At 39.5% G+C, this 24,688-nt stretch overlaps 1 protein-coding gene across 1 annotated transcript in view; it reads left to right on the forward strand.

The window, feature by feature from the left end:
* Positions 1–19,641, forward strand: part of LOC104944744 (tetraspanin-18-like) — a gene marked incomplete at its 5' end in the record, with an annotated part of 34,738 nt that extends 15,097 nt beyond the window's left edge. Inside the window, 6 exons of the mRNA XM_010770318.1 lie at positions 12,520–12,710; positions 13,575–13,649; positions 16,183–16,281; positions 16,368–16,535; positions 16,790–16,873; positions 17,609–19,641. Of these exons, the coding sequence (XP_010768620.1) occupies positions 12,520–12,710; positions 13,575–13,649; positions 16,183–16,281; positions 16,368–16,535; positions 16,790–16,873; positions 17,609–17,656 (665 nt within the window). The remainder of the gene's footprint in view (positions 1–12,519; positions 12,711–13,574; positions 13,650–16,182; positions 16,282–16,367; positions 16,536–16,789; positions 16,874–17,608) is intronic.
* Between the last annotated feature and the right edge of the window lie 5,047 nt (positions 19,642–24,688).

Raw genomic sequence — 24,688 nt, forward strand, 5'->3', positions numbered from 1 at the left:
ACAACTGTTACACATGCTGATGTAACGCAAATGTTTCCAACTTGGGATCAATAAAGTATATCTTATCTTAAGATGACCGATGGCTTGGAAAATGTAAAATGAAAATGTGCGGTCCTCCACGCACACTCTGACCCATCAGTACGCGGTACGCACAAAAACGGGAGGGACGAGAAACTGCGAATTCTTCATATATGATAAATGAGAGGTAACATTTTATTTATGTTATTATTTCCACATATTTCTCTCCATTCTTCCTTCTGCCAACGGTGTCGCAGTTTCTCGTCCCTCCCGTTTTTGTGCGTACCGCGTACTGATGGGTCAGAGTGTGCGTGGAGGACCGCACATTTTCATTTTACATTTTCCAAGCCANTTGTTTCTGATAGCAACTTTCTGATAGTGCTGTGGGTCTGCCGCCGATTTGACGTCATATCAGCCATGAACCCGTTTGTGGACTATATGTACAGTATGGGATGTTGTTCAAATCAACTACAGTGTGCCTTCATAGTAATAAAGGAACATGTCGTTGTTAAAGAAGATAATGGTTTTGGTACACACAATTATTGTTTCTATCGTTTGTTATTTATATGGATCACCAGCTTATCTTTTAAACAGCATTTATTGTGTTTTCTCCACTAGGTGGCTGACAAACATCAACACACAAACTGACAGATTGCTAACAGTTTCCAACACAACTGTGTAATTCTCTGTGATTTCATCACTGCTCGGGACCTTATTTCACCCTACACAGCGGCACACAGCCATTTTCATCAACATCACTGTCAAACATATAGATTAATGATCAACATTATGGGTTACTCAGTTACTGTATATGGTCAATGAGTCATGGATATGAAGTGAATATTGTGCATTGTGCTGTTCTTGATAACACAAACTGATCAACATCTTAAACATTTAAAAGATTTTGAGTTTACTTTTCATCATTGCAACACATTTGTGAAATGGGCAGGTATTTAAAGTACATTTTACAATATTCAAAGTAATGATTCATTTAGGTAACATATATAGAGCTGTTTCTTAAAGTTGGAGGGCAGATTTCTTTGAGATTCTTTTTTATTCTGAGTTATTGTCTGCCTTAAAGTCCTTGGTATGGAACAGGGGGAAAAGAGGCGCAGTATGAGAAACAAAAATAGCTTTTTTAACATTAAAGCATGGAGACATGTCATGATGACCGTAATCTGTTCTCTTTAGGAGGATATAGAGTTTTGTTGCATGCTAGTGCCGTAAGCCTTGGGTGCCGTGATACAAGCCTTGTTAGCAAAATCAGAGCTAGATAGACGTTATTCAATAGCCTAATATTTATACAAGTTTCAAATAAACAATTTCCTAGTATATCCCATCCTTTCTGATCAATGGTGTCCTTTGAAGACGCCTTTCCTAATCAAATAAGTAAACATTTGGTAACTAAAGGAAATAAAAGCACATGCTGCTTTTTGCAGTTTTACTGTAGTTTCAATCCTCTATTGTCCTCATGTGTAAAGTCAGCAAAGTGCCCCTTTTACAACATCTTGTTATCACTCAAGATATAAAAACAGCAACATTTGGGTCTGCTTTTCCCAGCTGATAAAGTTATAGCACAAACACCAACCTCTAAAAATGTAAGGACATTCGTATATTAGTTTAACATTTTTCTAGCGTTACACATATGATCATATAGAAGAACAAAGTTATAGCCGCTGTCACAGCAGGGCCGTAAAAACCCGTCGTCTGTGTTTAATGGAGCTCTGGATCCAGTCTGTTTGTTCCATTTTATCTGCTTCTGCAAATCCCTACATTGTTAGCTCGGCCGAGAGCACGATAGATAGGCTTACAGTATGTTAACAGCAGGATGTGAGGTTTCCTGAGGACGGCCTGGACCACAGCCAGGGCTGTGAATGAAACATCATGTTATATACTGTGTGTGTCTGCCTCGGCCACGTGAGCAGCATATTTCTGCAGCTTCGACCTATGACACAGCTGGCTGCAAGTTTCAGGTCGAATAAGGCGAGTCGAGAGTGTCTGTCCTTAATTTACATTTTGTTTTTCAGTGAAGAGTTGAGGTGGGTTAACAATCTCTATGCACAGGCAGCAGAAACCTCATATGCCCTTTGTCAGGTTTCTGCATGTATAGATTATTTCTCCTACGTCCTCCTACATGTTCTTTACTTTATTCATTTCCATGTTCTGCTTCTTTATACTACAATAATAAAACTGTATCTGACAGCTGCTAGTTGGAAAACAACCGCAACACTGGCAAACTTTATAAAATATAATACCTTGTTACGTTAAAGGGACCCTATTATACTTGTGTTATATATCTGTGCATGTGGTCTGCAAAGGCTAAAATCTAAAAGTTCTCTGCAGAGGAAGTTTCTCTCCCACACACTTTTCTCCTAATGCATTTCAGATATAATTTATATTGATCATTATCAAAGATAGATAAATGCATAGGCCTATAGACAGGGGTGCACATAACTGGTACGCAGGTACGCATGTGCGGCAACAATCCGAAAAGCGTACCGTCTCTTGTGTCACAAAGCGCATTTGCGTACCGACGTACTTGTGAAGCTTTTCCAGAAGGCGGTTAGATCACCGGACGACAGAGTCGGTCTCCGTGTGCACAGACAGAGCTTCTGTTAACGTCGGTCTGTACAACGGAATTGTGCCAAAACACCGCAAATCTGGATCAGCTCCCTTGTACCCCCGTTTTTAGAGATTTGGGTACGGAGGAAAAGAGAAAGGGTTTTATTTTCTGACACACCGGGCACACATATATCTGTATAAAAGACATAAAAAAGTGCATTTTGCATGATAGGTCCCCTTTAATATTAATTAATTAATTAAATAATGTTTTTTGCCTTAATTGTAGTGGAGTAGAAGCACACGGTAGCAGAACATTTAAATACTCAAGTAAAGTACCTAGATGCACAGTGGAGTAAATGTACTTAGTTACTTTCCACTAGTGATGGCGAGATGAAGGCTTATGAAGCTTTGAAGCTTTCCAGCCAATTGGTTCGCACAAGGTTGTGAGTCAACTGCTTTCAAGCTGAGCCACAGCACACACACTGAATCTACCTGAAAACACTGAATCGTATTTATTCCTGTATTTATTCATGTTTTTATTCCTACATTTATTTATGCTTTTATTTATTTATACTTATGACATGACACCTCTATATAAGTGAGGTTCTGAGACAGTGGCGGACTGGCCATTGGGTCGGATAAGTCACTAGCACCCCCCCCCCCCTCCCGTCGACGATTTACTAGCGGTATTTACTTGCGGTACCGTGGTGGGCCGGTCGGATAACTCACTGTTATATTAGCTGTACAATTTACCACATATGGTGTTCTTAGTTTCCATACCTCCTGTGTTTTACGAGCGACTTATCAAGTACGCGGCGAACGGCATTAAAACACGATTAAACGTGATAGTATATAAAACCATGCTCGTATCTATACAACCTATAGAAATGCAAAACGGCCTCAGTTTAAAGTAATTCTGTCCTCGTGCTTACCGCATCATTTATGAGAATACATTTCTTAACAAGAGAACATAATCGAGGGGTGATCATTAACATTTCCGTATTTATTTATTTATCCAAGTTATGTTTTTGTGCACTGAGGAGTCTCAAACAGGCGTCTGTTAAATCATTTTAAGATTGGNTGTTTGTTTCCCGGGGAAAACACTCACGAGAAACACCGGCTGTTGTTATCCCTGCAGTGACGTCAAGTTACTCCGTTCTCCGCTTGTAATTATGCCGTTACAAGCTTCAAAGTTGTATTTATAATTTGAATTTGCCGAAACAAGTTTAATATTCTGAAAGCCAAGACTTTGTTTATTTGAAACCAGATGAAAACAAACTGTAACGGACCCTGCCGTGTTATCTATGATTACTATACGCCTTGCATTAATAATTTCAGCGGAGGGAGGAGTGGCGATGGAGAGCTGTCTTTTTCCCTTTACAAGCTTCAAAATTGTATTTATCGTGTGATTTTGGAAATAAAAGTTTAATATTCTGAAAGCCAAGACTTTGTTTATTTAAAATGTTTTAAAAAACATCCGAAATAAAAAACTTTTATTTTTTCTCCGTAGGCCCCTGGGCTTCAGCCCAGGTCAGCCCGTGCATTAAGGCGGCCCAGGCTGTCACCATGACAGTGCTAGCATGTTGGAGTTTAGCAGGAAATGTTTAAATAAGTAGCAAAAATTTCAGTTTGTACATTGTGCGGTAGATTTGAAGCCAGACAAGCCACACATGAGACAGCAGACAGACTGCAGACAGAAACCTTAGTACAAAGACTGGGAACTTGAGAAAATGTGCTTGGCTCCACCCAAAGGTAACAAAAACACCTGCCAGCTCCTAACCTCAGTAATTAACATGTTATATTGTATATACCATATGTTAGTTTGTTTGACCTGAAAAAGCAGAATATCAAATAAAAAAAGGTTAGGATTTGACTGTGTCTTATTTGCGGGAATGTTTCTTGGCCAGGCAAACATTTTTTGTACCATTTGCTTTTTGACTATTATAAAATTAGCATAATTATTTTGATCTCAGAGCCATGCAGAACGTTTTTCTTTAATTTGTCCAGGTTTTGAGATCCCTGTCCACACGCCAACACAATGGCAGACAATGTGGTGCAGAATTACATCTACGCATTATTTTCCTTATTTAACCATTGTTATGGGATTAAAGAGACAGTAAAAGTAAACTAAACCAAAACCAATCTGCATGGCTATTGATCTTCAGTGGTAAATGAAAATATATTATTTAGGTTCACATACCTTTTAATGTGAGATAGGGGGATTGTCAGGTATTTCCCCTGTCATGACATTGTGATAAGGACATCATGATAATGACCGCTGATCCTAATCTGGTCGAAAGACTATTTCAAGCTCCTTCATGAGACAAAGGAGGAATCAGTATACAGGATCAACGCTTACGTCACCACAAGGAGAGAGTGTCTCTTACAGTATCTCATCCAACACATTTTCCTGGTCGGATTCTGTCGTCATGTTCTTTAATTAGATCAGTAGAATGGCTGCACTAGTAGTTCAAGTAAAATATTAAAGGATTTAATAGTTTTATGAACATGGTTTGGTCTATTGTTGGAAACGAGGCCTATTCTGCAGTCTCCTGGCAAACTTCACACAAAAAGACCATAAAAAGACGGCAGATAGAAAACATTCACCACTGCATGTTCCAGAATGTTCCTGGAATGTTTGTAAAGATCTTGATTTATGGGTCAGAGAGAAATCAAAAGTGTTCAGAGTTGATGGATGTGGCGGTACGCCGCCTACATTGAAACACATCCCTAATGCCCAGAGGCTTTGATTTCCAGATGGTGAGTTTTAGTGTTGCAGAGTTTAGAAGTGGAACTAATCACTAGAAGGTTCAATGTGATGTTTAGTCATAGAGGAGGTCGGCCTCAAAACGTTATAATGTCTGAAGAAAAAGGTCACATCTGTAACGGAAGTGGACATGGTTATTAAAAAGAGCTTTCAGTCATGTCTGGTGTTGGGTTCATGGAGAGCTGTTTGCTTGGTAGGAAAAACAACTAAGCCAATTTGTAGGCAGGATTACAAATTCAGATTTCATCTTCCTGTGTCACAGACAGAAAAAGGTACATATTGAATACTTTTAAAACGTTTTCCTTAACCTATGTTTGTGCCACTAAATCAACCACATGTGCTATGAGGCACATGGTGTCCACTATGTTTCGTTAGATAACACACACTAAATGTAGTATGTTGCACTTAACCACGTCAAGACCACACTTTGTAATTTTAATGTCAATTAGATGATGTGTATCACATAAGGCTGAGTTCCTGTACACAGCAGCTGGCGCTGTGACTATGGCTCATAGTAAACCTGTAAATGTCATCAGGCCATTACTCTTATCAAGCTTATCTATAAGGGTCCCCCCTTATGTCCACAAAAAAAGTTTTTGGATAAGGGTTCCCCCTTATGTCCAGAAAACACTTTTAAGATAAGGGTCCCCCCTTATGTCCGGAACAGATCTTTAAGATTAGGGTCCCCACTTATGTCCGAAAAAGTTTTAAGAAAAGGGTCCCCCCTTATGTCCGGAAAACACATTTTTTTTTTAGATAAGGGTTCCCCCTTATGTCCGGAAATGCTTTTAAGATAAGTGTCCCCCCTTATGTATTTAACTGATTGTTTAGATAAGTGTTCCCCCTTAGGTTCAGAACTAACTTTGTGGATAAGGGTCCCCAATTTTGTCCAAAACCTTACATTTGGGTTAAAAGGTTTATGGGTGAATGGTAAATAACGTTTTAGATAAGGGTTTGGACCAAATATTTTGATAAGGTTCCCCACTTATGTCAGGAATGTTTTTTTAAAATAGGTTCCCCGGGAACAAACTTTATAGATAATGGTCCCCCTGTCAGGGCTTTGGAGTGCGGACCCAAAAGCAGGGAGACAGGTGTGGGGATGCAAACAGAAGGCAATTTTATGAAATGTTATGTTAAAAAAAAAAACGAGAACAAACCGGGAACACTCAGGAGGGCAGACCAGGGATATCCAGACTTCCGAACCAAACCCCGCGAAAAACTACGATGAACCGACAAGGAACACAAGGGAAGACACGACTAAATACACAATGGTAATCACAGGACAAGACACAGCTGGAAAGGGGAGGTAAAATACAGGCAACAGGTGAGGAGGACAATCAGACAATCAGACAGGAGGGAAAGCACAGGGAGGAAGACAAGGCAAGACACAGGGAGAACGGGAATTTCAAAATAAAACAGGAAACTATACACACACAAAACTAAAATCATGACACCCCCTTATGTCCGAAGTCTACTTTTTGGATCATGGACCCCCTTATACAGTATAGAGAGTTAACTTTTTAGATAAGGGTCCCCACCTATAACAAGTTTACTATTTGGATATGTGTGTTATATGTCCTTATGTCCTGACTCCTGCATATTATTTTTAGATAAGGGTCTCCCCTTATGTCCAGAATCATTTTTTTAGATGTTTAAGGGTCCCACATAACTTAAAGGTCCCATGTCATGCTTTTCCGGTTATTACCCGTCCCCTTGTGTGTTATGAAGGTTTTTCTGCATGTAAACGGTGTGCAGAGTCAAAACCCTTAAAGTACACCCTGTAGCGAGTAGAACTCTAACACAGAAAATACCTCCCCAAAACACCTCGTTGGTAAAACGTCATCATCCATTTGATTCTTCCGGGTACGTGCTTACGAAAGCACGTACCCGGAACTAAATGGGCCAATCCGTGGAGCCGTTATGTTACGCCCGCAGAGACGTTACATTAAGCCCCCGCTGAATAGTACAATGAGAGTTTCGAAAATTGCACAGTATTTTTCTATTTTAGTATACCTTAACAATGGAATTAATATCAGTGGAAATGGCTATGACATGAGACCTTTAAAAAGTCAACTTTTTGATTGGGTCGCCCTCTCCGGAACTAACTCTGTGGATAATGGTCCCCAATTTGGTCCAAAACTTAACATTTGAATTAAAAGGTTAGATGAATGGTTAATCACTTAAACAATTGATCAGTTGTGTATAGGCCTAAATAAGTTTAAAACTAACATTCCATAATTACTTTCTTCAACTCGAGTTTAAACTGGGTTGAGTAAACGTTTCCAAAAACATCTTGATATCATTGTTGTAGTACCGTTTACATCCCGATATTAATCAAATGCTCTAACAAAAATCGGAGAATGGCTCGGAGGGAGGACTAAAGAGATTAGTTTTGTGCTATATTAAGCATTAATCTTAGCTAGCATCTAACATTTAGCAGCACTAGCTCCAACAATAATTATTGGTGCTAGTGCTGCTAGCTGCTTTCATTGGAAAACAGTTTGCAACACTGGGCAGGTCTTTTTCTGTTAAATAATTAAAAACTTGCTGGAGTAGTCACTGTCTACAAGTGTGTTGATCTTTTTCTTTACTTTTCCCCGAAGCCTTTCACTAGTTTGTTGTGCTGGATGATCAGCCCACTCAGACAAAACATGAAGTGTCCTTGGGCGCCCTGCCCTCCCTGCTCCTCTCTGCCTAGTTTCACCATAGTAACACATGGACAGCAGAGGAGGTGAAGCAGCTCTCTGCTCGCTTGAGTGTCACGTTGTTTTAGTTTTTTACGCTGTTCACATATTACTCACTGCAGGCATGTCAAGGTTATCCATGTTGGTGAAAGGTGGAAATAAACGGTTCAGTGACAACACAATAGGCCTACTTGTCATGTGTTTTTCCCATTCAAGCATGAAGGCACACTAAAATAATTAAAATAAAAAAACAACTGAAAGTATATTTTTGATACAGTCCCCTAGAATGACACACAGAAAAGTTTCCGACTACTACAGTACAAATAGCATTGTAACTTCTTTTTTTTAACTCAGGCTGTTAACCCCACCCAACCCTTATCTCAAATCCTTAAATACCTCTGTCCTCAGCTGAACAGTGACTTCCCTTGTGACTGTTTTTTTAATAAACTCCAAGCACTCCAAGCACTCCAAGCTGAATTTTCCGGCATTCTATACAGAATAAAGCAGATTAAGCGTTTAACACAGGTGAACTGTGACATGTTTTTTAATAAATGTTATTGATTTGTGTAGATTCTGAGGTAATTAAGGATATTTATTTTCCAGAAAGTCTCCAATAAGACACATCACATCGTCATTAGTAAATACCGGAAACAGACTGAAAACATTTTTTAAAAATAAAATAATACTTCATTCCAAGTGTGCTTGCTTTTCTCTTTGAAAGTCATCACATAACGGCATTGTAATACACGGTTTGGCTGCATTAAATATTACATATCTGTCGGAGTTCTCTATTTATAGAGCCCTGATGAGAAGACTTCTAATCTAGACAAACATGAGGAACTGCCGCCAACACTAAAAACGCGACGTGGATCATAAATATATCAGCAATTAAACAACATCTTACATTTCTTTTCACACAATACGTCTCCTCGCAGTATCAACACTAATTCGGCTGACTTTTATATTTGATNACCAAACCAACTGAGACGTGTCTGTCTGCTGCATCTACACACACACAAACACACACACACACACACACACACACACACACTGTACCAGACACACACCTACAGCTCCTCAAGCAAATAATATATATCAGGATACAGCCGTTGTGTATTTTATTATGTGAGGCACTAAATGGTTTTAGAAAAATATCGACTCTTTGTTTGTCCTCCAGAGAGCCTCCTTGATGCTCAATCCTCGACCCTCGAAGTGCATTTAGAGAAATTAGATTACCTTCAACATGACGCGCTGAAATCCATTTCCGGGTCATTACCGGAGGACAGAGGATTCGAGGAGTCGAGGAGGGGAAATTAGAGAAATAAGAAAAGCCTCATGTATCTTTTGTGACTGAATAACACAGCCGATATACTGCACACTCTTCACTGTTGAACCCATTACAATCAGTGTTGTTGTTGTTTTTTATATGTTTTAACCAGAGCCGGCCCGACCCATTAAGCGACATAAACAGCCACTAGGGGGCCCCTAGCAAAAAATAAATAAATAATAATAATCTCAGTACACCGTCGCCGTGATAAATATGTTTAATTAATTGTGTTAATATGCCTAGATTGCCTACTCTCAAATTCATGTATTATATTATTGAATCAATAATATAATACATTAACCGTGCTTAACCTGAACCTCATCATGACACTAGAGAGGACGGCAGGATTGTAATTTCCCGTGTTCAGTGAATGCAACAGAGGCAAGACACCAGATGCCGTCCTCTCTAGTGTCATGATGAGGTTCAGGTTAAGCACGGTTAATGNCACCGCCCATGCTATCTGGAGGTCTCTTGTCGCCGTTTTTTAAGGACAATACGCCCGATAAGGAACTAATACCCCGATTTAAGGAACTAGATACACTAATTGTACGCCCAAAAAAATACACTAAAATACGCCACTGTAACGCGTCCTTTCACCGCTTTATACCCCTTCACGCTTTATACGAGATACGCGCCTTTTTATGTATTGTAAAAAATCATAACCCACAGAATAAGACTAAAGAGAGAGTGGTGGACGGGTGATGCAAATGGGAAGAGAAAGTAATTGTCTAATTTCAACACGTTAACCGATAAATAAGTGGGGTGGTGTGTGGTCTGGGGGGGTGTGTGGGAAAGGCGGAGGTAAGACAAAAGAAATGAGCAAGCAATAGACTGTCGAAGAGAACATCCATAGTGAAGCAAAGAACGATCGGAGCTTCCAAAACCTCCAACTAACGAGTCACGTTGGACGCAACAAACCGAAAGAACAGGCGTCGTCGTCTTTCGGAAAAGCTTACAAACGTACTTAGTTCACCCAGCAGTGCAGCTAAAAGAGAAACGAGGTTGTGGTGTCCAAACGTGCCCCACGCTTATCAAGGGGGTGAAAAACGGCCAAGAAATCACTTACAAGCAGGTCCATTCTCTACCTAACTAAAAAAGTAGTAAGAGAAAGCACACTCGTAGGTTCGCAAGCTGGAGAGCACAAACATAATGGTAAAGACACTACGCGCCGACTTACCTGCAGGGCAGTTCTTCCAATGAAAAAAAAAAAAAAAGAGTTGAAACAACCTTTTACGCCCTAAACGCCGGAAAACTATTATACGCCGAAAAATTTTAAACGCGGTAAAAACGACTAATACGGCCAGTAAGACGCTGCGTCTAGCTGCAAAAAGACCTCCCAGATCCATCCTTTACCTCGGATAGGTCCTCGCACGTCGGTTGTTCGACTACAAGATAGACAAGTTTGATACGCAGCTTGGTATAAAGTCGGTAGTCGCCAGAGTCTAGACTACGAGTTTCCCGCGGGAAAGTCGGGACTGACACCAACAAATCTGAGCATAGGTCCACTGCGATGTCATCCCCTACCGACGAAGACGCTCCACATCAGGCCACACACCTAGCCGCCTCGACATCTAATTGTAAAACGTACAAAACACATCAACATCAGAGTAATGATACACGCTGCGGCCAGGTAGGAAACATGTGACTTATCAGTAACTTTAGACATCGTAAAACAATTTTAAACGAGATTTTATTGTAGATTATACATTTTACTGATACCAACTATATCATATTTACCTTGTTCTTTAAAAATACAAATACAAATAAAAAAAATATTTTTTGGAAATATATATTTTTTATTTTTTTTAATGACAATCAAACATGTGGGAAGAGGGGAGGCGGCGCCCCTAGCGCCCCTATGGGCCGGCCGCCACTGACAGCTCGTCAGTATCATGCAGCTCGCTGATCAGTAATGAGTGACCCAACAGTAAAGCTAAACATATCTATAACTACTTTATTAGTTTGAGAGTTAATTAAAATAGCAACGTGTGATATTCTAACCTGAAGTGTGTGTTTTGCTCAGCTCACCGCTGCATGTGATTATGCAGAGCTGCGTGTCGATTCGTCAGCAGCAGCTGATCTCTCTCTCTCCCGTCAGATTAGACTTTACTCGCGCTTATGTCCATATCAATCAGATCTAGCTAGTTCTAGCTAATGATATGACTACCTGCTTATTAAAAGACACCTAAACAGTAAGCGTCGCTATGCAACCGGGTAAGGCCGCAAAGTATAGCGCAGCATTATGCATTTGTTTACATGCTCACCGGAGGCATTACCAACAGATCAACGCACAATCATCCCATACAGGACATCTCTTTCTCATATTAAGCATTAGACATTAGAATTGGCTATTCTTGTCTGTCACATACTCTTTTGTCTGTCACATAAGTGGTGCAAGTTGCGCAACTGATACGGTATTGCGCTAAATTGAAATTATTTTGACCGGACACTTTGACCGGAGAGATTTAGATTTGCCGGTCTTCAGCATATTTTACCGGTCATAGTCCGGTAATTACCGGCTAACGGGAACTCTGTCACCCCGATTGGCAGGCTACGTTTATACAACTTCAGTGTGTGAACGTTAGCATATCATTGATGAGAGTAGTACCCATAGAATCCAGTAGAGGGCGGAGCCTGTGTGAGATTGAACTGCAGTCTATCACAACAGGGACTACATTTTGTAGATCTGACTTTAGAAGATCAGACTTGACCAGCAGTCTAATTGAGCTAACTTTAAAGTAAAAACAAACATAATATTTGTTTTACCCAAAATCACAGTTTACAGGACACAACTTCGTCCTTCCAATGGCCATATATATTTTTACAGTGGTCAACATCCCTCCATTGTGCCAGAATTGCCATTTGATTTATTGTTTTAGTTGTGTTATATTTTATTTATTTAGAATATTTTTATATTTCTCATATTCTAACTCAAATGTTTTAATATTCTAAAGAATTCAAAGTTAATTGTTCTTTTAAATCATGTGTTTGCATTATTTTCCTATTATATTTTCATTACATTGGTGTCATCAAATGGTCATTAATTATATACCTTTATTGAATTTTTTTCTGGCACCATATATTTTCCAACAAAATAAGTTATTGTGACAGGGGAAAGTTGTCTTAATAACTGAACATTGAGCCCTCTCTCTCCCAGCTGGGGGGCTCCTTCCTGCTGGGTGTGGGTGTCTGGGTGCTGGTGGACCCGATGGGCTTCAGGGAGATCGTGGCGGCCAACCCGGTGCTGTTCACCGGGGTCTACGTCATCCTGGCCATGGGCAGCATGCTGTTCCTGCTGGGCTTCCTGGGCTGCTGCGGAGCCATCAGGGAGAACAAGTGTCTGCTGATGTTTGTGAGTGTGCTGCAGCGTCACCTGTGTCACATCTTCTGAACACAGGGACATATTTGCTTTAGTGTTACAGCAAGAAAAAAAATAATCCTGTGGGATTATTTCAGTAAAAGTAAAACAGGGTTAAGTACATTTAACATTTAGAATGATGCTGTAAAGTACTTTTACTATTGATTGATGCATTACCTTGGAGAACTCTAATCACGTAGTAAAGCAGAGATTATTATTTTAATTATTTGGATCTATCTTACCTTAAGGCTAGTATCCAATAAGCACATAATGTATTTACACTCATATGTTCTAGAAAGAATACATACACTCACAAATACAGATGATATATATTTTTTACAATTTAAATAAAGAAATCTGGTATCTCTAGTCCCAGAATAATATACTAATAACACTTAGAAGCCTTTTCTGTTTATTTCTTACAGCAGTTTTGTTCTATTAAAATGTAGTCCTGTGATTTCATATTTGCCTTAAAAAAGTGGTAAAAATGCTACAAAACAAGTCTCTGTCCGAGCACAAAGTTATGTAATAGCAGAGTGAAACAATACAAGTGCGCCATCTAGAGGAATGTAGTGATGTATGTCTACAAAAAGTACAAGATACTTTATACAATCCTTTTTTTTATTCAGCCATTACTTCACCAGACAAATTCATTATGGACAAACTATTATTCACACTCGGTACACTTTATGTTGAGTTAACGGACAATTTAATTATGTTTTTTGTCAAAATATTCATGTCTTGAGTCATAACTAGGCATTTGACATTCTTTACAGAGTATAACTATAATTATTAGAATATCTTTATAAAAATACGTTGCCTAGACTACACTAATTATTTCTTCTTCACTGTTTTCAGTTCTTCATGCTCATCCTCTTCATCTTCCTGGCCGAGCTGGCGGCTGCCATCCTGGCGTTCCTCTTCAGGGAGCATGTGAGTACTGTCTCAACGGAGCTAAAAGTTCAAAATCACTTTAATTGTCCCTAGGGAAATTGATCTTGGATATAAAGTCTGCTAAATAAAATAAAACATATCATTAAACAGATGTGGAGTGCATTCACGCTGCTAATTGCCAACATAAAGTGCATTCATCTACGCTCCTCATTCACACCGTCCTTATGTCCAGGGTTTAGAAGTTTTACTTTTACTTCTTCTTTTCCTGTATTTAACGTGAACCCTTTAGCATCTACCTGATGGTTACAGTTTGTATTCTGTATACATGACATTGGAGGGGTCTGACATTTTTTTACGAGCTCTCTAGTTATATATATGAATTTTAAAACATCTTTAAAAACAAATACTGTAAAATTATCTGTCAAGTTGCACTATGGGTATGGAAGCTGGGGAAGTCAGGGGCCTCCTTACTCAACAGCTGATGGTAAAAAGATGTATGGATGTCGCCACACACAGTCTGTTGTCTATCAGTGTAGCAGATGTGTTCGATCAGGTGCAGTCAACATGTAAAGTCGGTGTGGTTGTAGAAGTTTGACCTGCACCCTCAAAGACAGATAAAAAAATTGATGTCATGCAGACAGCTGCAGCTACATCGATGCAGAAAATGTAGTTTGAGCTTCAACCCTGTTCACACTTTCTTTTTCCTTTTAAGAAGCGTCAAGTTGTGGACATGTTAAGTGTAGCCCAGAAGCTAATTAAAGTTCATAGAGAATCGTGAAGCTATAAGAACCATGAGGATCAGATTATCTTTTGTTTTATATCCTAGTTGAGTTGGCGTAACTATCAGTGGGGTTTTTCTGTTTCCCCTGGGAGGCAAAGCAAAGTTGAACTTTCTCCGTGTTGAACTTTGGCCCTTGAGTCTCCCTGGGTGGTGCCAAGATGTTATTCCAAGGTTTAAATCACAATGAGCATGTGTGAACAGAGACATGGGAGGCACATGAATATCTATTGCAGATTTTATCCTTTGTTTGAAGCAGTACATATTTTGTTTCTCTAATGTTTGGCTATGTTGTAACGTAGTGTTTTTAACAGACCGACAATCGTACCTTAACGGCCCCTACACACGGCGGGGTGCGTTGTCACTTGCCGGCGGGGGGGGCTGAAACTCGACCAACAACCAATCACATGAATCTCCCGCCCCAGACACACAAGCACGCGGTTTGATTGGCTAGAGCTTGTACTGGCATATGATTTGATTGGCTGACGCCTCCGTCGAGGTGTCAAAAGTAGAACATTGCTCTACTTTTGCAGCGAGCACCGCAAGAGAAGCTACGCTTTGCTCCCACCATGCAGTTCGGCGAATCGTGACGTCACCCCATTCAAAGTGAATGGGCTGAAGCGTTGAAGCGGCAACACACGCCGCCGTGTGTAGGGGCCTAAGAGTTGATCAGAGGCGGAAGAAGTACTTAGATCTTTCACTTAAGTAAAAATAGCATTACTATATTGTTAAAATACTCTGCCATAAGGAAAAGCCCTGCATTCAAGTAAAGTACAAGTTTACAAGCATAAGCATTAAAATATGCTTTAAGTACTAAAACGTAGAATAATTTCCCAATCATAGACATTATATAATTGATTATAATTATTGATGCATTAATATGTGCATTAATTGAATGTTGCTCCTTCTAAAGGTGGAGCTGATTCTATTTGTATTCTTCTGGGTTGCTTATCCCATTGATGCACTTATTTATATTTTGTATCAATAATCTGTATTGGCCAATGAACTTAAGTTATCAGACAAATGCAGGGGAGTAAGAAGCACAGTATTTTTCTCTGAAATGTGGTAAAAATAAGTAAAAGAAAAAAAGGTACTGGAAAATGGAAATACTCAAGTCCGGCAGTGGCTCAGTCAGTAGGAGCTTGGAGCCGTGGGGTTGCCGGTTCAAGTCCCCTGTTGTGGTTCCCTTGAGCAAGTCACATGTCGCCCCCACACTCCCCATTGCTCCCCGGGGCTGTACAATAGCTGCCCACTGCTCCTAGTACTAGGATGGGTAAAAAGCAGAGACTACATTTCAATGTGTGGGCTTTGTGGTCTGCATGTGTGACCATTAAAGAGGGTTTCATCCCACCCATTCCCTATTTACAGTACAGTACATTTAGGCTACCTAAAATGAACTTAAGAGGCCCAATTATGTGACTTAAAAAGGCCCAATTTCCTTTTCCGGTAGTGTGTTGTATAGTTTTTGAGCATGTAAATGATCTGCAGAGGCTAATATCCCCAAGCTCCCTCCATTTCTCTCCCCCCCTGCCTGAAACACCTCCATTGGACTCCTTTGTTTTCTTCAGTAACATAGTGACATCACTATGTAACACTTTCGCTTCTATATGCTATCGCACCAACACATTGTACGTGAGATTTCCAACTCATCTCTAAGAGGTTGACCAATCACAACAGAGCCGGCCAACTAACCAATCAGAGCAGACTGGGCTCTGGTTTCAGACAGAGTTTGAGTAAATGTTCTTAGTTACTTTCCAGGTTTCTAAACTATTCTGTGTTCGTGTCTACTTCCAGTTGACGAGAGAGTATTTCAGCAGGGAGCTGAAACGTCACTACCAAGGTCACAACAACACTGACGTCCTCACATCCACCTGGAACGCCATCATGACCACGGTGAAGCATTGATTCTACACTAACCTCCTCTTTTCACCCTCCTCTCCACCTTTAATCGACCCCTCCCTTCATGTGTCTGTGTACAGTTCGACTGCTGTGGTGTGAGTGGCCCAGAGGACTTCGACGAGAGCCTCTTCAGGCTCCTCAGCCCCACTAAAATGGTCCCAGAGGCCTGTTGCCAGGGGAACAGTTACCCCGGAGACGTCAGTATGGAGCAGTGTGTGAGCGGCAGCATGGTGTTCAGACACAACAAGGTAATATGCAGATTTATTTATTCAGTTAATAAATATTCCTGAAATCAATATTTGATGAGTTGTAGTATTGATATTTAAAAAAAAAAAAGAAGTCTATAAACACTATATTGTTTGATAATTCAACAAGTATTTTAATTCTAACCCGTTATTCCAGTTAAACGGACACATCACCATATGGCTGTCTTAGATAAATATAAAAAAAATGTCATACCCAGGCAGTTTTCTTCATATCGCTGTATGCTTCATTCATGCAGGGCTGTTACTCTGCCGTGGTGGACTACTTTGAGATGTACATTTACACCGCAGGAGCTCTGGCCATCGTGGTGCTGACTATTGAAGTATGTTCTGTTTCCTCATTTCCTTATATTTTAAAACACTGAATAATGTCTATCGCCTGTTATTTCTTTTTATGCCAGGTTTTTATGCCAGGGATTTAGGACAGCGATGCAGGTTAACAATAATCACACTTAGGTTTTCAACAGAAATAATACATCTAAAACTGCCACTTTCTACACCAAAGAAATCCGATCAATTCCTTTTAATAAACATACTTTCCTTACAGGTTATCTTTTAGGATGCTGATTTCATGCATCATTTTATGAATTATTTGTGTTGATGCTATTTAAAGCAAGCTTTTATTCAAATTTAAATAAAAAAGGGTTTGTATGTGTGTGTGCATATTAAACAGGAGTAGTACAGTTGTCGACATTTGCAAATGTGCTACAACGGCCCAAAACATTTCCCTTAGAAGAAACGCGCTGCACTTTCATGAACTCTGCAAATATAAAAACACAAATGTGCCAAAACACATACAAATGAAGAATAACTCACCAAAACATGTCCGCCGAAACGGGGACACTAAAAAGAGATGCACACAGCTGGGGCCGGAGCACTTATTATTGCAGTTGACACTATTATTGCAAAATCTGCTGTAAGATAATTTAGTAATTTCAAATATACTGACTCTTTGCAGATAATTGACCCAGTTCACTGCAAAGTACAGCACAGTATAAAATATAACACTGCAACCATGTCATACAGGGGAATGACAGTTGTTTCTTTACTCTCTGCAGCTCTTCGCCATGGTGTTTGCGATGTGTTTGTTCCGAGGCATCCAGTAAGCGCTGCATCATCACCAGCCAGTGGAATGGCACAAGCAGAAGGAAAACTAAAACAGTAAAATATTACATGCATTTGTACAGTGATGGTTTATGTGTCTCATTGGTTTTGTGACATCATTTTGTACTTCACAGTAGCAGCAGCAGGGTGGTAAGGTACTTCTTTGGGCACAAAAGACACACACAAGAAGTAACAACACCTAAGCACTGTCTTTTTCTGAAGTAAAGGTTTACCACTGGTGCTAAGTGGGCTAACTGAACTATAGATGGTCACTTCAGTCCAATATGTGTGCAACAAACTGGCCCTAAAGCTGGAAACATGTTTAGTAGCCCAACTTTAACCTCCAGTCGGCCGTGATGATGGATAATGCGGATCAGGGAGAGTCTGCACAGCACAGTTCAGGTACACTCAGCACATCTTAACTTCCCTTAGAACACTCAAAACTGTCAGCACAAGAACAAAAATGTGAATCAACAATTAAAATCAGAACACGTCAGGCCTCATGCAAGATTATGATTGTATTCTCATAATGAACCTCTTTTTATTTTTGCTTTGAGGTTTGCTTAAGTGCACACATTTGTTGTTCAAACTTGATGAATGCAACCTCTTGTGTTTATCGGGGCCACCTGTTAACTCACAAACACATCATAGGCTGAAAAACAGTGGAGATCTAAGTCTGTTTTTTTTAAAGAAATCAGCAGGCCAAAAAAGTAACATTAGTATCACTCAGTATTTGAATATATTAATACAGCTAAAGACAATTTCACATTAGACTAGAACCATACTTCTAAATAAAGGGGAAACGCTCTGAATTGAAAATGCTAAAAAACATTTGGTTAAAGATTGTTTTGTTACAGGCTGCCATTTAGCTGAGTGGCCAGTAGGTGAAGTCCTTTGTTCAGTACACAGGTTAGAATCTGCCTCGACGAACTTTCAGGCAATGTCCTCCCGTCTGATTCGCACCTTTACCACGATATCTCTTAAAAAAGGCACTCTGGCCCAAAAAATAAAAGAAAGACACAAGTCTCTGCTTTGCACAGGTATTAAGTTCTGTATTATTGTACGTTTTTATCACAGTAGAGTGTTGTGGAGTCTGGTAAGCCTTCAGTCTTTTCAATGTGGAACTCAAATGTTCAAATACCTGAAGAAACACACTCCCACCAATGCAGCCCTTTGATTTGTTTGTTTTTTAAAAATCAAAAAAAATCTCAGTCAATTGGCACAATGCTAAGTTTTGTTTTACTAATTTATTTTCTATTATAGTAACATTCAAGCTGTACATATCAGATTGAGAAAATACGATTATTTTATTCATTTAGTTTTATGATGTCTTGAAAACATGAACAACATAATGCAAAGAAAGAGAGAAATAACTAACAAAGCAAGCTGAATAAAACAAACTGGTAAAATTTGCCATATCTACAAAATAAGTCAGGTAAATCAGACCGTGAGAGGGGGTTACGCTATATAAATAAAATACCATATGAATACAACATAAATGTATTATTGGAATTTAGATTTTTAAGTCAAACAGGTGTTTCTCCCCTGTAGAAAACTGAGTATTTTTATTCATACTCAGTCATTTTGTACATGTTAAAATTCTGTCTTCGCACACGAGGTTCTTGCACGAGGCCTGAAGTCAACAACTTTCATAAATCATTGATCAGTTTCCGTTCACCGAGTTTGTACATAAGTGTTAAGATGAGTCGTATTTAAGATGGTGGAGCACCTGTAAATAAACTTCACAATGAGACTGAATGTGTGTGAGTGCATGTGTGTGTGTATTTGTACATATACCTCAGTGGGCCTGTGGCAGTGTACAGTGTGTTCTCCTTTTTGTGCACAGTGTGATAATGTTATTGTGGTCAGTAGTTCCATACAAAGGAAGTTTAGCTAAGACAGTATTTTACTGTGAGTGTGTTTGAAAACAAAAAGTCTATTTGTATAAATGGCACTGATTGATATTAAACAGATTTCTGTGATTTGAGTGATGTGATGTTGCGTTTATCCTTTATACACAAACACAACTCGCAAGATCATTTATTAATATAAATATCCTAAATGCATAAATAAAACTAATTGTACCTCTGACCTTTCATTATAGCTGATTGTCTTAGTGTGGTCCGGTGCAAATTCATTTCAATTTGGCAAAACATTCAGTTGGATGTAAAGATGAACTGATAAGAGTTGGGGGAAAGTTTAACTTGATCAATTATGATCAATCGCCCAACCTTAACCTTCCTGTGTAAGCTTTGCAAATCTGGGGTCACTATCTAACTCAACCAACCTTTTCTATTCTTGAAAATAGTATCTGAAGAAATGGCATGGTACGAATTTCAATAAACATAATTATTAGGAAAAGTCGCTCTCAACGTGTTTCCGATAAAAATGTTTACATGATGGCTGAAAGCACATTGAAGTCACCAGTGTGTAAACATATCATTTGCACTGTAGACTGCTCACATTGGGCAAGAGAAGCTTCACCTGCTGGCAGGAGACACAAGTGTGGTTTAAATGGTACTGGCGTAATAAAAGCATACACATAATATATGACATAAAACAAAAAATCTATATTATTATTTTGTTAAGTTTCGACCCTTCAGAGTCTGACTTTCTCTGTGTCATCTTTTGATTTGATCATTAGAAAGGATGTAGCCATCTTGTGTACAGGCTGTTTTTGTTGTTTAAACCCCCTAAAAACACAAATACACTTAAAACTAAAACCAAAACATATGATCTTATTACAAGCATCCTTATGATGCCTGGTAACCACAGAGTGCTATCTCATGCAGCTAAATATAACACTGAAAGCAAAAGTGAAACAAGGCAGGCATCATCTCTGAACTCTCTGCTGGAGGTTTTTGATATTCCTGAATTATATTCATGAACTCAAGTATTTGAATCCATCACCAAATGTGGAGCACACCTCTAGAACAGACTGCGACGGCTGCGCTGTTCCTCGGAATAATTATGTCGCAAATTGCTGGAGAAGGTAGGTTCAATGACACAGATAATCAGATTTAATTTAACATATAGGACGTTTCTTTTATCGACAATTGTATCCCTTGGAGTTATTTGTGTTTAAATACCACCCATGACTGATACTGTTGAACGTCTGGCTTCATAGTTCTAGCAAAGAATGACACTGATTTATTTTCCAGTTAAAGTTTGTCATCACTTTCCTGTCCAGTGAACACCATGTATCTCTGATATTCTGATGTTTGTGACAAACTGATGAATTAAGTGTTCCTTTATAGGTATGGAAAGTATTCATAATTCTTAAGTGCAAAAAAAATGGAAATGCATCAACAAAACAACAGGGCTGTATCTCTGAGCTTGTGAAAAGTTGTCTTTTTACAGAAAATGTATCTGCTAACACATTTTATAGAATATGTTGCATTGTAGTAGATTAAAATAGCCAATACAGAATATAAATTAGTACAATCACAAACATATACATGAGAAAAAATGCAACATAAACATAAATACAGCAAATAACAACACTGATAGGGAAGATGTTACTGAAAAATGTAGAGCTGCAAAAATTGGTTGACTAAAAAGTGAGAATCAAATAAGCTTTTACGCTTATTTTTAGCCTCTTGAATATGTAGATTTTCCTGCTTTTTACTGTTTCCATCATATCTAAACCGAAAATCTTTGGGTTTTGGACTGACAAAACAAGACATATAAAGCCATTGCTTTTCACATTGACAAGATGTTTTGGAAATGTACTTTACCAAACAGTTCATTGAGAAAATTATGATCAGATTAATTGATCAGATTTAAATTGAAGTAAAGTATTTTCACAGTTACATGTAAAGGATCTGAATATTTCTTTCACCACCGCGTGATATTGAGATGTGATTTAAACAGGCTTGAAGCCCTGTGGCAGTTGCAAAGGAAGAGATGCCTGTGTTTGGGTGTGTCAGTGTGGAGGACCTCTTCAATGCTCTTCTGTCCCCAGGCAGTGCTGTAAAAGTGCTGAGTCAGCCTGGTCAGCAAGTCACCCTTCCGTGTTCGTACAACTATGAGGATAACACACACATCCCTCAGCTGTCTGTGCAGTGGAGGGGCCCAAACAACCAGCTGCTGTGTCACTACATCAAACACAAAGCTTACCAGAACTGCACCAGGGGGTACACCATCAGCTACAGCCCCGGCAGCATCACACTAACCATCCAACACGTCGACATGGAGGATTTTGGTGCTCACGTTTGTTCAGTGAGCAAACCCCACGAGTTCTCTGACTACAGCATGGAGCTGTTCAGGATGTCAGGTGAGTCTGACAGGTTGAGACGGGACTAACAGTCCATCAAAAATAATACATGCTGTGATACTGTGGGTTAACAAGATGTCTTTGTTTCTTTAGAGTATGTCACCTCAGCTCCAAAGAGTGGAGGGGATCAGTCAGGTATGTTTACATGAAGCACACTTCACAGTCATACAGAACAAACATACTTTTACTTAAAATCTAATGCTTTCTTCTTATCAACAAATCCAAAAAAAACAAAATCATCACTTTGTCTTTCTATCTGTGGCTCTTAGCTTAAAGCTGTCCAGTTTTCTACTAAAGAGGCATATCAAACAGCACTCAGACTGTTAGAAAATAGCTGGGGGTTGCACTTAGCAACTGTAGAGCCAGATACTCCCTCCAGACTTGGTAGAGCTCCAAGACATTGCTAAAAGAGTGTCTGCTTACAAAGATACATCATCACTGCACCACTCTATGCAGGTTTTAGCATTGCAGTGTTTTAAACTTTATGCTGACAGGGTTTTTACAGCAAATTAACATTCTGATGTTAACAAGGCATAATCATGTTCACCATCATGATAACGTTGAATAAGCTAATCAGCATAACACAGGCCCATGTGAATGTCATTACTTTTGTAGGGAGTCGGTCTTGTCCAAACTTTTGAACACATTTAAGCTTTCAACTGAAACTAAAGTATGAACCAAAGTGATGGACGATATGATCGACATCCAGAGAGCAACATGACTCGCTAGGAGGAAAAAAATGTTTAGTAGGATACTTCTCCTAAACTGCTGGTCACTAGGAAATATCGCCTTTTTTGACACATAGGAAGAAGATATACTGTATCACGATATGATACGCAGACAATACCTTTAGTCCTACATTTCCTGTTGGTTTTAGTCGTATCATGAGATTGGTTGACAATAAGAACTATCTGACTATCTTTCATAAAGTTTTGATTTCCAGTTCATGTTGCCAGGTTGTTTATAGGCATTTGTCTTCTTATTTAAATTTGAATATTTTTGTATAGGAAAGACCACACTAAATTAATCTGTCCCTTTGTCAATTCAGGTTCCACCTGGACACTCATCATTTTCCACACTTTATTGTCTGTTTGCATGTAAGAGATGAACACTAGGAACATATACAGTATAACGTTTCAATGAACTTGAATATCTACTCGTGTCATTCGGCTATGTTCAGGTGACGTGAACTAAGCATAGGTTTGGACACTGTGAAAATATGTTGAGTGATTAATATCAGAGCCTGTGGGTGTCTATAATTATCTGTAAACCAGCAAATAATAAAATGTGTAGCTTCAGAGTTTTACAAAAATATTCACATTTCTCACACAAAGTTTGTTCATGTGTTTATAAAAATAAATATAAATAATAATATTATACCATTGGAAAGCCTGTTTATTTTCTGTATAAATGGTGCCACATTTGTGAGGAACAAGCATTTGTGGGATGAGCAGCAGAGCTGAGTATGTGGGGTGCGCCCATCAAACATTTGCCGGTTCTTCTTTGCCAATGCCAAACAGCTGTTTTTAGCTGTTGACTCTTGTTTGGTGGATTGGATGATTGAAGTCTGATGAAACAGGACATATTGGCAATTCAACAATTTATTTATTTAACAAACAGCAGCCTCAATAGCGTATGGAAGAATCATAGAAGCCACAGCAACCTCTCCTCCTCATGCTGTCACCAGCTTGGTCACACAGTGCTGTGGGATGGCTTCCCATTCTTCAATTAGCTTTTGTCCCAAGTCAGCCAACGTGGTTGTGTTGGTCACTCTGCTGACAGGAGCTGACAATCAGGTGACAATCATGCGCCTGATGGTCAGCACATTCATCTATAAAGTATTTGTGGGGCAGGCTGCAATACTGAAATATTCCACTTGGTGGAGCCAATAGTCAACTCCTATGACCAGGAAGGCAGATTTAAGGTGAATGTGGTAAACACTGCTACTCAATGAAGGTTTCTCATTTCTCTAATCCCTCTCCTCGACTCCTATCCTCGTGTCTTAGCCCACAGGAGATGTGAGCGGAGGAGTCGAGGAGGGGAACCGAGGAGAGAGGAGGGGAAGCAGCAGGCGTTTAGAGAAATGTGATGTCCTTCAACATGGCACGCTGAAATCCATTTCCGGGTCACTACCGGAGGACCGAGGATTCGATGAGTCGAGGACGTCGAGGAGGGGAAATTAGAGAAATGAGAAACCTTCAATGTCATCAAGGGTCCGGGATTGCTAAACTGGGTAAAACTAGTGGGCTACATGGGCTCAACAACAATGCTAATTACTTGTAATACCATTTATTTACAACCAGACCACAGTGCATTGCTTAACGGTCAACAACTGTGTGCTCACGCAAGAGCCTCAATCACTGCCTCCTGTTACCCATCCAACCTTTTATACCAGTAAGCCACCCAGTGTTAAAACCAGGGCCGGTCCTAGACTTTTGGGGGCCCTAACCGAGCTTTGGCTTGGGGGCCCCCCTCACTCTAGCGCATTCTCACTACACACAACACGGAACCAACTTTTGTCATATGATTTTAGCATAAGCACACATATTGTATAAATAAGCATGTAAACACCGTGGACCTAACCTCCTCTAGTGGGGTCCTCACCTCCTCTAAGGGGGTCCTCCGAGAAGATTTTTTTTTAAATATTGAAGTTAAAAGCATCAATCTGGTGCACTTTGAGAGCAACATTAAGAGATCTATGGATACATCTCTCAACACCCATATGAAACAGAACTGTAAACAGATTTTTCTTTATGGA

Source organism: Notothenia coriiceps, unplaced genomic scaffold (genome assembly GCF_000735185.1).
Source record: "Notothenia coriiceps isolate Sejong01 unplaced genomic scaffold, NC01 NC01_scaffold00008733, whole genome shotgun sequence".
Classification (NCBI taxonomy): Eukaryota; Metazoa; Chordata; class Actinopteri; order Perciformes; family Nototheniidae; genus Notothenia; species Notothenia coriiceps.